Source organism: Suillus subalutaceus (assembly GCF_016647625.1).
Source record: "Suillus subalutaceus strain FC151 chromosome Unknown DFJ58scaffold_139, whole genome shotgun sequence".
Taxonomy (NCBI): domain Eukaryota; kingdom Fungi; phylum Basidiomycota; class Agaricomycetes; order Boletales; family Suillaceae; genus Suillus; species Suillus subalutaceus.
Genome location: NW_024540388.1, coordinates 48,481 through 63,111, shown reverse-complemented (window position 1 = coordinate 63,111; position 14,631 = coordinate 48,481). Strand labels below are relative to the sequence as shown.

At 46.4% G+C, this 14,631-nt stretch overlaps 4 protein-coding genes across 4 annotated transcripts; 1 reads left to right on the top strand and 3 right to left on the bottom strand.

Annotated features, from left to right (window-relative positions):
• Positions 1–1,645: 1,645 nt before the first annotated feature.
• DFJ58DRAFT_845517 (uncharacterized protein) lies at positions 1,646–2,032 on the bottom strand (the record flags this gene model as incomplete). Its single annotated transcript, XM_041393160.1, has 1 exon — positions 1,646–2,032. The coding sequence occupies one exon, from the start codon at positions 2,030–2,032 to the stop codon at positions 1,646–1,648; it is 387 nt and encodes a 128-aa protein (XP_041238867.1).
• A 1,960-nt stretch (positions 2,033–3,992) lies between these two features.
• Positions 3,993–5,362, bottom strand: DFJ58DRAFT_845516 (uncharacterized protein; the record flags this gene model as incomplete). Its single annotated transcript, XM_041393159.1, has 6 exons — positions 3,993–4,052; positions 4,112–4,138; positions 4,193–4,252; positions 4,372–4,633; positions 4,685–4,794; positions 4,868–5,362. The coding sequence occupies 6 exons, from the start codon at positions 5,360–5,362 to the stop codon at positions 3,993–3,995; spliced, it is 1,014 nt and encodes a 337-aa protein (XP_041238866.1).
• Positions 5,363–6,634: 1,272 nt separating this feature from the next.
• On the top strand, positions 6,635–7,099 carry DFJ58DRAFT_733077 (uncharacterized protein; the record flags this gene model as incomplete). Its single annotated transcript, XM_041386238.1, has 1 exon — positions 6,635–7,099. One exon carries the CDS (start codon positions 6,635–6,637, stop codon positions 7,097–7,099), a length of 465 nt encoding a protein of 154 aa, XP_041238865.1.
• A 4,182-nt stretch (positions 7,100–11,281) lies between these two features.
• DFJ58DRAFT_811314 (Cys/Met metabolism PLP-dependent enzyme-domain-containing protein) lies at positions 11,282–14,604 on the bottom strand. Its single transcript, XM_041391475.1, has 9 exons — positions 14,320–14,604; positions 13,775–14,268; positions 13,373–13,725; positions 12,981–13,320; positions 12,622–12,929; positions 12,219–12,569; positions 11,954–12,158; positions 11,739–11,898; positions 11,282–11,690 (listed from the first exon to the last, which is right to left on the bottom strand). Exons 1-9 carry the CDS (start codon positions 14,555–14,557, stop codon positions 11,425–11,427), a joined length of 2,715 nt encoding a protein of 904 aa, XP_041238864.1. The 5' UTR covers positions 14,558–14,604; the 3' UTR covers positions 11,282–11,424.
• Between the last annotated feature and the right edge of the window lie 27 nt (positions 14,605–14,631).

The following is a 14,631-nucleotide window of genomic DNA, read 5'->3' as shown; positions in this document are numbered from 1 at the left end:
TGCATGCGACCATGATTTTTTATTTATATACTCACTTTGCAGCTGGGATGGCTCTGTTGCCAATGGTGCACTCTGGAATGATGCGTGCGCCCATGATTTTGCCTTGCCCCCAGGCAGATATCTACTTGCAGATGCTGGCTTTGGGACATGTGATGCACTGTTAAGGCCAATCAGCAGTAATGTTTTTTTTTCATTTCAATACTTTATTTTCTAACACATGTCTAGGCCGTGGACCCCAGAGGAGTTATTCAACCACCAACACGCATCTCTTTGCAACATCATCAAATGCATCTTTGGAGTGATGAAGCGCTGATGGCGCATTCTTCAGGTGCCGCTGGAGTATCATATGGACATCCAAGCACGTGTCCCCAATGCGCTCTGTGCTTTGCACAACTTTGTTTGCAGATACGACCCCGACATTTTTGACGAAGAAGCTGATGATATGTTGGAATACAACTCTGAGGGAGGAGGGGGTGAGCTGAATGAACTTGGTGATGGCCTGGCAGATACTTCAGAGAGGCAGAGAGCTGATAATCGTCATGATTGGATTGCTAGGGAGATGTGGGAAGATTATCTTGCAGTGCATGCGGCACGAGGTGACCCAGTTAATTGAAGTTATACTACTAGTTTGTGCGCTCTGCATCTCGACAATCAATTCAATTGTTTGCATGTATCATAGTGTTTGACAAGTATGTGAAAGAAGTATATGAAGCAAGTTAATCGACGGTATCGATGTGCATGGCATGAGTTTCACTGAGCCTCCTCTTCACCCAATTGGCCCTCAGATTGTTGCCCTTAAGTATAAAAATGCCATGGCCTGATCTTTGTCCCTCACAAACAACTGTGTCATGTCCAACTTGTCATCAGCAGACATGTATGTGGCATCACTGATGACTTCAATGGCACACGCAAAGTCAGAAGCAGGTGCAACAGGGGCCGCAAGAACTGGGGGTACACTAAGATGCTTGCTCATGGCCTCCATTGCAGTAACAAGCGATGTCATCACTGCACTACCCTCCAGCTGGGCTCTGGCAGTTGCAGATGGTGGGCGAGAGTGCTTTCCCGATGGAGCATCGCCATCAGAACCCAGTGCGCTTGCCCCGGCTGGCGCTTGTTAATGCTGAGGGTGGGCTTGTCGATGGGCGAGAGCACTTTCCAGATGGAGCATCGACATCAGAACCCAGTGTGCTGGCCTTGCACTTGCCCTGGCTGGCACTTGTCAACACTGAGGGTGGGCTTGTCGAAGGAATGTGTGATGACATGGTGGGAGGATATGTGGAAGTAGATGATGCAGGAAGACAGCCCATGTCTGCAGAAATCTCCTCAGTGGCTATAGATAGCTCATGGAGGTGGAGTTCTGCAGGAGGGTGAGTGCTAGTGGAAGGTATCATGGAAGGTGGGGGCATGCTGGTAGTAGATGCGGTAGAGTTGGTGCAATTTTTTTCTGACAGCAATGGACGTGAATTCCTTTGGCTTTTATGCTGGCCGTCAGCAAGTCAAAGATCTCAAAATGTTCGAATCCTTTGTTCTTGAATTGTCTGGCATTCAGATTTGACTTGAAAAAACAGATTAGGATCCAGAGCAGTGATGGAGAGCGCAGTACTCACTTTGACATATCCAGCCCAAGCGCTAGCGGTGTCCTTATCTATGGTTGCCCCCCCGCTTCTGTCCATGTGAATCCTGACGACAATCCACCAACTTTGAGTGCTTGAGCGGTGAGATAAGCCTTCTTGAGAGCCAAAAACTTTGACTTGCAGGCTGAAATTGTTTTATCCCCACCCTTCTGGTTTTTGAAGTGCTTTGCAAGGTGCTCAGAAGCTTCTGTATAGGTTCTCTTGGGGAAGGTGGCGCCATCTGTGCCAGACCTGTTATCATAGAGGTATCTAAGGAAGGCGGTCTCCTCTTCCAGTCTCCAATAAGCGGCCTCTTTACGGCCAGATACAGATTGCAGTTGAGGCTCTGTGGCACCACTGGTGGAGTCTCCAGAGTGATGAGAGCGAAGAGAGCGATGAGAGTGGTCAGAATCTGACATATGGTCCATGCATATGATGGTAGTATGATAACACTAGTGCCAATCTCATTCTGAAGGTCATGGGAGCAGAGTCACATGATGCTGAAGGTGAATTTCAGTTCGAATTTCTCAAGTGAAATTCGTGTCCAGACAGAACCTAAACTTATGCAGCCATTTTGCTTCCATTTTGCTTGATCAAAGTCATTCAACAAATGTAGGTGTGACCCATGACGTGCTACAAATTTCGACCAGACAAGTTGGTGTGTGACTCCCAGTGAAAATCGACAAGAATGAGATATAGATTGAAAAAAATACAAGGGAACAAATTTTTTCACTATGTTTTAACCTCTTTAGAAAGTGGGACTTTTTGAGACAAAAAAAGATAGAGACCAAAACACACTTTTAACACTTCTGTCATATCCCATATTCTGGACCTATGTCTGATGATGTTCCCACGCCTTCCAGATGCTTTCCAGATGCACATCCGGACCTCCATACCCTTATCCATGACTCCATACCCTCACCCATGCCTTCAGTCCTCCAGTTTACTATCAGTTCGGATCTGTGTACCTTTGCACATCCATATATCCATACCTCTGGACCTCCGCAGCTAAGCCTGCTTCATCCACCCTTGGTCCAATTGGATCCAAGCTCATTCCACCTGGGACTTTACCTTCCCTAGACTACCGGACTATATCCATGATTCATATCCTAGTTCCTCTTCACCTAGATCTCTGGATCCGCTCATCTGATATCCAGATGCCTCATCCGATATCTCCAGACCTCTGGATCCGACCTATACTCATATCCGAAGCTCAAACCTTAAATCAGCATCTATCTCCTTATGGTAATCCCCTTGACTCCGGACTTTGGTTATCTGTGTTTCTGGCTTGCTTATTGATCCTTGTACTCTGTCTCATCTTCAAGTTCATTTACTTATGTTCCATTCATACTTACCAATATGTTTCCACATGCTTGTACATAGCATTTGTCTCCAGCTTACTGATCCTCTCAGATCCCGTCCAGTATATAAACCTTTGTACAACTCCTGTAGAGTTTCCTTAGTTTGAATATCAACATAGACTTGCTCTCTCACATATTAGACTTCACTCATTCTGCTCTCGGACTCAGGTCCATCTTAGCCTGACCTTTCCTTAGGCCTAGGGAAGGATTCCCTAGGCCGGCTTTTTGGTCCTCTGGATTCATCCTTCCATCTACATCCATGCTTAGGGATTGACCCCCTAAGCTGGAGTTTTGCCTTTCCGGCACTTCCTGTCAACTCTGTCTCTACTTAAGTGTAGTCTACCTCTGTTTGTTTCTACTCCAGACCTTGTCTGTAGTAGCCTCTCTTCTCTTGTCCTAATCCTGTCCGCTCCTCCAGTCCTCCTGACCTTCAGACCTTTGGATGTTGTAACCTTCAAACCTCTGAATGTCCTGTCCTTCGGACCACTCTTCCTATCCTATCCTGCTTTGAACTCTGTCCCTTGCAGCCTATCCTCTATGTGTTTCCATCTAGGGAGCTTACCTTGGGAAGTTTCACCTTCAGACCCAATGCAGTGGATGAAACTCCTCTGGAAGTTTCCCACATTCATCTGGAAGTCCTCTAGCACTCTACTAGAGTAGCCAGCCTCCAGAAGTCCTTCAGACTTTATCGGATTCCATCCAGACTTCATTCTGAAATTAAGGGCACATACTCGGGTAAGGGGCACAGCACACAACCTGAGGCCAAGCCCTTTGGATCTGATACCTCTTGAGTACAGTCTTAACAGCTTCAATACAATTTTTGTTGGCTTTAGATGGCTTTTAGATGCAAAGATGTGCTGAAAATGTTCCATTTAGGTGGGATGAATAGGTATCTAATGCCATTGAATGATGTATCTATGGGTATCGCCATGGTTAGGTGCTTGTGGTATCACTGTGCCCGCGCCTGCCTCCACCATCCTGCCATCCCACACCCACCATCCCGCCTCATATCCATCCGCTACTCTTCATCTGTGTCATCACCGGCGCCATTCCTTTTGGTGGATCCAGCCGAGCCGAGCTATAAGGTAAATCATTGTTAGTATGAAGATACTCATGGATATCATGAATACCACACACCTGTAGAGCCACTTTGTGCTTGTATACCTTCAATAATAGTGCTAGTCAGTAGATAAATGACATCAATACAAAACAACATACCTCTTTGTCAGTCTTCGATAGACCATTCCAGTAGGTTGCAAAGACGCTTGCCAGTTCTTTCTAATGGCCGTTCAATTGCCATTCAAGGGTACAAAGATTTCTACAATAATAATAGTGTTAGCCTTACTTGCTGTGACCATAATAGATAAATCTCACCGCGCCATGATCTTTGACCTCACACACATGGGCTTTGTGCTCTGCTGATGCTTCTTTGCAGGTTGGGCCTTCAAGTTGATCATACTGGGAATGTGCTCTAGGGGGGTTGCTAACAGAAGTTCCATCTCAACAGTGAGGGAAGCTGCATTGGTATCTGATGGGTCATTGGATGGAGGGATGATGATAGTCAGCTCAGCGCTAGTGGTTCCAAAAGTGGCGGAGTCAATGGAGGCAGGAACTTTCTTTGGGATTGGCTTGGGGTGAGGTTTGAAGACAAAATTAGAACTAAATTAATAATATCAGTAGAATAGAATGATCAATAGAGCGATCACTTACAGAGGATTGTTGACCTCCACAGTAATCACTTCCTTCTCTTTTCCTTTGTTGGTACAGGGAGGTGGGGTTGGTTCACATTCTGGTGAAGGGTGTTGCAGGATTTCCAAGTTCTCAGTGCAGGGTGGGGCAGGCGGCATAATTTACAACAATTAATAAGTAAAACAGAAGGAAAATTTGACTTACCAGTGGAATATACAAATCATTATCTGGGCCAGTGAAAAGAGGTGAAGGTGAGAGGTCCTCCACTTTGACTCGTTGTCTTTTCAATGCTGGTTCCAAGTTTGTGACAGGGTCAATATCAACGTTAACTCGTTTCAGAGAAGTTGAAGATGAGAAAGGAGGGGTAGCAGCAGGTGTTGAAGAAGATGAGGAAGGGGGGATAACAGCAGGCATTGCAGATGGTGAGGAAGAAGGAGGAGTAACAGCAGGTGTTGAAGCCAGTAGGGACTTGTCGTTGTTGTTATCATCGTTAACAGTCTCTATGTCTTCAGACTTGACATGACTGCTAGTTTGTTTCTTCATGACATGGTAGTTGTACCATTGGGAATAGTTATCAATCATTAATTTCATTGCTTTCCAATTGTCAGTGCATAGATGGAGTTCAATGTAATGTTTGCATAGCATGTGGATAAGCCAGTGTAGGACTTTGAGCGATGCTTGGCCAATGGAGTTGGGCATGAGACCTTGAGATTCAAGTTATCAAAAACATGACAGCATAAAAAGATGAATAGTTTTTGCCCATTGTACAGACACCAGCTGACCAGCTTCATCTTGCAGATAGATACATGCTACATTGATGCCTCATGCCATGCATGTGGCTCCTCACTTTTTTTCAGAGCATCCAGGATTGGCTGATGTACTTGATGGCATGTTCTCCTGCCAGGCTTTCTTCGTCCATGATCTGACCAGCAGGTGATCAATTGCATTGAGGTCATGATCAGAATCTTCACAATCAACATCCAAAAGAGTAGGTTTTCAATCCACAGTACCATCACTTGCAACTGACAAAGAACTTGAAGTGGTTGAGCTGGCAGAACCTTGACTATTGACAAGTATAGTCCTAAGAGAAGATGTACCACGACATCATTGATTGGATCAGCAAACACAGTGTGCATATATGCGCATGATATGATTAGCACTTACTGCAATGTTTCACATTTCGTGTTCAGACACAAGTTTTCATTGACAAGTTGTGTTTTCTCTGACTGGAGAAAAGCGACTGTGTGCTAGAGTTCGGATATCTCTCACTTCAATTGTGAGACCATGTTGACATCAGGATCATTGGGAGATAAGCGACCCTGATCAAGAAGAGCCCAGAGCCCTTCATTAAACATGGTAGACCAGTAACCCATGTATCTCATTAATGTAACAAGTTCCCAGTAAATGTGTCTGGTAGAACTCATGGTATTATTGGTATCACAATCACACCAGGTATTTTGAAAATGATGTGAGCTGCTGGAATTAAGTTGTGGATTGAGGAAATGTTGTGGAGAAATTTGAGACATGAGGAGATTGGTGTATCCTGTCGGTGAAATTGTTGTGTCGGACATAATGATGGTGTGATGAGAAGGGGCACTGCAGTACAAGTCAAGAAAGGAAACTGACTAAGTTCAATTCATTCTATAGTATTGTTGATTCATCCTACATCCACTTAATGAATTTTAGATGTCTTTTGATAACAATATCGGTAGTTATGATGCTGACATTAGGTATGTTCTCCATCGCTTCTAACACTAATATCACTAATGTATCTTAGCATATCAGTTTCAGATAGCCATTCCAGCACACCAAAGATGACACCCTCAGATGATATGATTCTCAACCCAGCCTACTGGCATGTGAATCCAGAGAAGGAATATTTAATTAGGCAATGACTATTGTGAGTTACTGTTGTAAGATTATATAGTATTTTGATTCAACAGCTCGTATTGAAGGCATCACCCAAATACTATGCCTCCCTGGCCTGATGATCCCGAAAGTGTCACCAAACCCAAACATGACCCATCACAGCAAGTCATCGCCCCCCCTCATGTGGACAATCCTGAAAGCATCACCAAGCCTGAAAGTGACCCACCACTGCAAGTCATCACCCCCCCTCATGTGGACAATCCCAAAAGCGTCACCAAGCCTGAAAGTGACCCACCACAGCAAGTCATCACCCCCCCTTGTCCTAATGACCCAGACAGCATCACTGAGCCTGAAAGCGACCCACCCAAGCCAATAGCACAGTCATCTGCTGTCATCAAACCAGTGAAGTCTATATTTGCAATGCCAAGCCCACCTCCACCTGGATCAATTTACTGGAAGTATGTGTCGCAGGAGGAGGATAAAGTGTGGTATGACCAATCATATACAGACAGGAATTTCCTTGTGGTTCATGCAATGAAACAAGAACTTGAAGAAGCTTTTGAGTGAACAGTATGCAGTAGTAAAATAAATAAACATGCTTGCATCTCATATAAAAAAGTAATTGAACTCATTCCTCATCAAGAGTACCCTCCTCTTCCACACCGCTCATTCTTATAATATCCAACCCTGGTTGTTCCACAAGGTAGAAAAGAATACCATCAATACCCAGAAAATTATGAGGAATCATAGCCACCACAGACTGTATAGTATGAACCTCAACAAGTTTCAATGAAGCGTCTCCATGATAACGACAAGCGAAGACCGTTTGAAATCAGTTTTCGAATAGTTCTGTGTGTGGTTGGCTGAATTCAGATATGAGAGCAAAGGTCTTCTCTTCATCATGAAGCATCGTATTGAAATAAAATAAGACTTTGGCAACAGTGGTCTTGCTGTCAATCAATAACTTTAGTGTATGTGTCAATGTATAATACTAATAGAGTGACCATGAAAAACATACCTTCACATTGCGTGCCATTCTTGGTTGCTTGGACATAGCATTTTCCTTCCATGCAGACCGTGCAACTTGCCCATTTGGAAGGTGAAGACAAGCCCATCAAGTGACGAGAGGGGCGAAGGTAATATGGACATTGTTGTCAGACAGGTAGCGAAGTATTACTTGGGCCTCACAGGGACATACTGCATGGGCTGTTCTCACTCTTCGCTACAGCAGTAATTATCCCTGGCCGATATCCAACGAGCCCTTCTGGGAACCATTATCTGATGGTTCAATTGTTGGTATGATAGCCTTGATGGTATTGACTTGACAATGACGGGCAGCACGTTGAGAGAGAGTAGCGTAGACTGACAAGTTGTGCAACCAGATTTCTTGAGCAAGGTTACCAATGGTGCACTCCATTGTCCACTGGGATGAGCAGATAGGTGGTCCTTTGTTCACTGTCTCAGGGCCGATGTGTGTGACAGAATGAACCCACAGCCAAATAAAATGAAGGCAATCCATGCAGCATTGATAATAGATTTCTTCAAATTCATCCACAAAGTCAAAAAGGTGACAGTGACCATCAAGAAGATCCGAATGAAAGATGTGATATTATTGCATCACATGCAGCACCCAAGCAAGATGACAAAAGTTCGTCCAATACAGCTCAGGAAGATAGAGCATGGCAGGTGCCATACCATAGAGGTGAAGAAGCCATTCCCAAGCCTTGTAGCCACTATTGATCTTCTCTGCAGGGTTACAAGGTGGACGGTCAAACAATCCTGGTAGAAAGAGGGTTGCATCCACAATAAGAGATCCGTGCACCTTCTATGTTGCCTTCATAAGTACAGCCCAGGTCCAAGTGGATCAATCATCCGTAGATTCAACTCTGAAAGTCCCTCTCCACAAGGGAATAAGTAGATCACCGGTATTGATAGCAGCAATGTGCATAATATCTGAACCGAAGCAAAGAGGGATGAGCAGAATATGTTTTGGGTCAAACCCAAAGAAAATGCTGGGTTTTGAGATGCCTGTCTCGAGGCGAGCAAGTTCATATCCAGTCATGGTCTTACAGTGGATGACACACTCCATGTTACATTCATAGTTAAATGATCCGGCAACAGGAAGCTCATGGATCAGAACATTGGGTTGATTATTGTGACCATTGCTATTTTCAGGTTGACAAAGCACAGGATAATATATTGAGGCACCAGGTTTGTGCCTTGTAGTCCACAGTAGAGCCAACATCCCATTCTTCCATGATGGCCAACAAGGCCCATTGTCATATACCATATTCCCAGGTACAGATCCGAAGATTCGGATCTCAGATCCGATCCAGATCCGATGGACATATCCGTCATCCGGTCCACAGATCCAATCTGATCCTTATTTCATGTCCTGTTCATATAACTCTAACTATCATTCATCTCCTTTCGGCATTCCTGTACACCGGTATACCGGTTATCCTTTACCTCCATTATGCTTACTGATCCGCTACACTTACTGATCTGCTTTAGCTTATACTTCATTCCCGGTTATGATTCGTTATCCATCCGACTTACCAATATGCTGTACACATACTTTGCTTATACTTCGTACATAGCCTCACACCTTTGCTTATTGATCATTCCGTTAGTTATCCGTAGTATATAAACCCTTGTACATGCGCTGTAGTAGATCAGTTCGAATATCATCTTAGATTGCACTCATTCTGTCTGGACTCTAAGTCCCTCCGTTATCCGTCCAGACTCGAGTACGATACTCTTGTCAACTCCGAGACTTAGGATTGATTCCTATAGTCTATATATCCGTCTCTGTCTTCGGACAGCCCTCGCCCGTTAGTTTCTAGTTTGGATCCGATCCGGATTAGCCGTTACTATATATGTTTGATATCCAGAAGCCCTAACGGATCCATTACGAGACTTATCCGTCTCAATATACGTGATACTCTAGCACTCTGAAATAAGGGGCAAGACTCGGGAAAGGGGCACAGCGCACGAGCTGAGGCCGAAGCCCTTCGGATCCGATACTACTTGAGTACGGTCTTAACACCCATCAGGAACACCATCCCAGGGCCATCAGCAGTTGCCACAAAAAGAAACAGGTTTGATGTGAACTGTCTCTTCTGTGCACCATCCCAAATCATGAGGCCTTCAGTTTGAATGGCATGGAGGTGGTGTAGGCCTATGAAGGAATTGAGGTTTTGGGGCTTTTTTGGCCCAGGAATGATACCACCAGCAGCAGTCACATTTGACTGCTGAATTGAGTGAAATACTACAGTAGTCCCAAGACATAGGCTCTATCATGATCATATCTCGACATGAATGGTATTGCTAGCAGCTACTTAAGCATGAGAAAAATCATTTGAGTCCATAGAATTAACTCGAAGGCCAGTATGAGGAGACAAGTATAGTACTAAGATGCCCACTGCAAACCTTTAAAAAGGAACAATAAATATTGAGACCCGTAGGTCTACCACTCCGGGAAAGCGTGTCATCCTTGTGCAGGGGCCATGCTAATCTTCTCTGTATCGTTCCAATTTTTCGTATGTCACCCCGAAGGGGACAATAAACTATGGTTCAGCAAGAGGCACGTCGACGGAACTTTGTATTTGCAAGGGACAGCGGGGTTGGATGATTACCTGAAATGGAAGGCAGTCCATTCCAAAAGGTTTTTGGCCGAGTTAAGAGTTGACAACAAACACGCCCGTGCAAAACTGCAGACCGTGACGCTAGACGTTCCAGAATCCACACGTTGCCCAGGGACCGCTGACGCGACTAGTGCTGCCATCATACTCGGCATAGCTGTCTTTCCCTCCGTTGTCTTGTCACCGCTCACCGAACTCGCGACTCGGGTGCCTGTAAGTCTGATCAAGAGAATACTGGTGAATGTGATCCGATGGAAGGTATGTCCTTGTCGTGTAAAACGTGCTCTTATGTGCCTTGGTTGGCCACCTAGATTCGTTGATGGGCAACTTACTCCCTTCAGCAATAGATTCAAGTACGAGACGGCGAAGGGAGATTTAGTCAATAGTATACGTGCATTTAACCTTGTCCAGGGAGTTTGAAGTACTGAACATATCTTAACAGACACAACCTCTTATTCGCACATACCGAAGTATGTGGCTAGTTCGTTGTGTTCTGCCGCTCATATGTTTTGTTACACTTCCTGCTATAGCAGTGATTGATGGTCATGCCGCATTCGCTGCTGGAATAATGTTCTCCCTTGCGATTACTGGGTCATGACTCACGCCAGCAGGCGAAGGGTGTGCATGTACATGAATGAAGTAATAAAACATGGGGTTGATCCTCGATTGCTCATGGTACGCAGATTTATCCCGGTGCTTCCGAGTTTTACTGCAATTCTCAATGCAAAGTCGGCTCTTCAAGTGACGCTCGGGTTGTGCTTGATGGGCATCGCTTTACTATTTCAAAAGCTATCAGAACAGTAATAGTGGACCGCATTGCGACATCGACTGGTACGACTGTAGGAAAAGAAACCTGATGGAGGCAATGAATAACGAAGTCAAGACATTACCGAACCGCGATGGTTCAGTGAATGCATCAAACGTTCACGCAAATCTGGGCTGAGTGCAACGCTCAACACCGCATGTCGATGACCATGGATTGTTGAGAGGACGACGCGGAACGACCTACCAATCAAGACACGTCTCTGTCATAATAATACTCTCTTATGCACAACAGTTGGCCACCTAAACACGATTGACAGGCTGCCCCACGTGAACGAGCGCGTTTTCAAATCGATGCATGTCTTTACGTGTCTACGCCATTGAAATCATTGCTACAGCATCAATCATACAAGAACATCCCTTAACATACATACACTCATCGTACTAATAGATCTATGCAGACGCACCACACCTCGATTCACTTTTTCAAACAAAAAGCCATCGTCCCAAACTATCTGCCCACGCCGAGAGATCTGCCGTCGCCTTACCAGCAAAAGTATCACGTAGCAATTCGACAGCTCCACCACCGGCCTCGCCTTCACGAGGCGTTTCGGGGGGCGTCGCCAGCAGTTGAGGCTGGTTGTATGGTGAGAGGATGCCGAGACCGCTTCCACCAACTGACGTGAGGTAGGGCACGAAGCTGTCCCTGGATAATGCAGCCATCAGCTCGCGAAGACTGAATTCCGAGAGGTCTTGAGAGCGAGTGAGTAAGTGGACATCAAGCATTTGAGGATACTTACCATCAGGGACGAGCGTTACTGCGCAACCTCCACCTCCGGCACCAGTGAGTTTTGTGCTGAGGGCATATGGAGGGGAGGCTGTTTTGGAGCGGATGGCTTCGAGAGATGGATGTGATACCCCAAGCTTTACGAGGTGGCCATGGTTCTCATCGATGAGAGCCTGAAAAAGTATATTTTCTGAGCGTTCCAGCAACAAACCAAAAGGAGGAACGTACCGATAGAGCTGACAGCAGTGTTTGCCGTGATAATTGGGGATCAGCAAGCGCACGCTGCGCCTCATCGCTTATGTGCTGTATTGCACTGAGCAGCCCGTTGACAAACTCAGGGTCTTGCTCCTTCAATGCAGCCACGCCAGCCACAAGCTGCTTTGTGTTCCTTGGCACCCTCGAGTCCGTCAAGAGGAATTTGAGAGACTTGAAACTGCAAAGCAAGAAATCAAATCAGTAGTCCACCAAAAAATCCAAGCGGTACTAAACATACCCCTGAATGGGAATCATGCCCGCTTTTCTACCGAATCCTGGTCTAGTATACGAAAGTGCGCCGCCAAACACCGCAACAGAGTTATCTACGCCACTGGGGTTGCCGTGCAAGATTTTCTCGCTCACGAATGCCCATCGGTTGACCTCCTCAGCAAGTGCTGGCGGTATTGCACGCCGACCTCCGTGAGAGACGTGGACGTGACCGTCGGTGGTGGGGGCGGGCTGTGCTGGGAGCTGGATACGGGAGTACAAAAGCAAGAGAGCGGTGGCTGCGCAGGCGGAGAATGATGCGGAGGAACCGAGGCCTGCGCCGACAGGAAGCGTGGCGCGAGCGGAGAAGTTAAATGATGGTCTAACGGATTTTGATAAGACATTGAATAAAGTCTAGGTAGTGGAGGGCTCACCTGTTCCCGCCATGTGCCATGATCATGTACATGTACAAGAACGCAATACACGCCTGTCGTGCACTCGGCTTTGCAAGAACTTCGGGGGACAACGCACGAGTAGTAATAGCATCGACGAGCTTGTGGTCCAGAGTGTCAGGGTGGAAATCACCAACTCGGACGGGAGTGACTGCATCCCAAGGGAGGTCATCCACTCCCCATTCTTCCCTGAAGCTATCGATATCGATGAAGTGCACGCTGACTTTACCATCGTGACGAGGTGTCGTGACACCATAGCAGCGGAGATCCACGCTTGCAGCCACTGCGGTCTAAAACATCTGTTAATGCGCGCAGAGTAGGGAATAAAAGAGTAAACTCACAACACCGTGCACGACAGCATGTTCACCGAAGAGAATGACCTTTCCAGGTGCGCTGACGAACCACTCTCTGTCCTCATTGCACTCTGTCGTGTATCCCGCAGACTCGTTGAACGCAAGTTTCTGGACGGCACGGGAGATCGCAGTGCCCTCTGAAGGGATCGTCCGAACATAGCGTTGGTGCAAGTCCCCACCTGCGGTAAGGGTGATCGCGCCAGCCTCCAGAAGAGCACGTTCAAGGTCGTCGAGAAGGTCAGCTGGGTCTTCAATACCAACGCAAAGTCGGATCAGGTCTTCTGGCAGGCCTCGCGCAGCGCGGGTAGCAGGGTCAATAGACGCGTGTCTAAGGAAACATCAATAAAATGATCGAGGAAAACGAGACAGACATAACATACGACATGACACATGGCATGCTGATCAGCGAATTGACACAACCAAAGCTGACGCTAATGCCCCATAGACGTGTCGCGCCCACGATGCGCTCACTTAGAGCCTTGTCACCAGTAGTAAAACTGAGGACAGCACCATATCCGTCTGCAATTCGCTCATGTACATCACGGTTAGGGTGTTCTGCGAGACCGGGGTAGTGGACTTTGAAACCAAGGCGGTCGAGCATCTGAGCGACAAGCATGGAAGTAGCCTGCTGGCGATCCATGCGAATGGCAAGGGTCTTCGATCCTCGCAGAAGGAGGAAACAGTCGAATGGAGTGAGTGCATTGCCAGCAGCATTGATGATGAATCCCATTTGCTGGTTCGGATATGAGAAAGGAACGTAAAGTAAAGGACGAATCACGTACCTTGGCAAGGTCATCCCTGTTACAGGTAATTACACCGGCCATAAGGTCATGATGCCCACTGAGATATTTGGTAGCGCTGTCATACACGATATCTGCGCCATGCTCGAGAGGGCGTTGCAAGTAGGGACTCATCATGGTGTTATCGACCACGATGACGGCATTGGGGGCGCGTTCCTTGATGTCAGCAGCTATGCGGGCGAGATCAACTATTTTGAGCAGAGGGTTAGTTGGACTCTCGAGGAGAACCATAGCGGTCTTTTCAGGATTGATGTAAGGAAGGAGAGTGTCAGGTCTAGTGGTGTCTACATGATGTACGGTGACGCCGCCATGTGTCTTGAGATAATCAAGGATGCGGTTAGTACCGCCGTAAAGGTCATCTCCTGCGATGACTTCATCACCAGGCTTGAGCATACGCAAGATGGTATCGAGGGCGGCCATTCCAGAAGACACAGTAAAAGCATGAGCAGCAGATGATATTTTAGCAAGATGATGTTCTAGAGAGTACATTAAGGCCATTAGTGAGCACTCGATGAGATAACACCCACCTAAATGACTGCGTGTTGGATTTCCACTGCGAGTGTAATCATACTGTCCACCGACACCTTTAAAAGTGGCAGTTTGGTATATTGGTACGGAGCTGGAACCAAATTGATCCTTCTGAGAAGGATTCTCTACTGTAGCACAGAGGGTCGAAAATCGGTAAGGCTGGCGAGGCCTGCAAGGAGTTTCTGGCTCCGGAGTTGGAATGTCTTGAGGAAACATTTTGGGATTGGTTGAAGTCATCGTGAAATGGGATAGAGGGAGATAGTAAGCGACGAATGACCAGCTTGGCTATAACATGAGATGATCTATGAGAC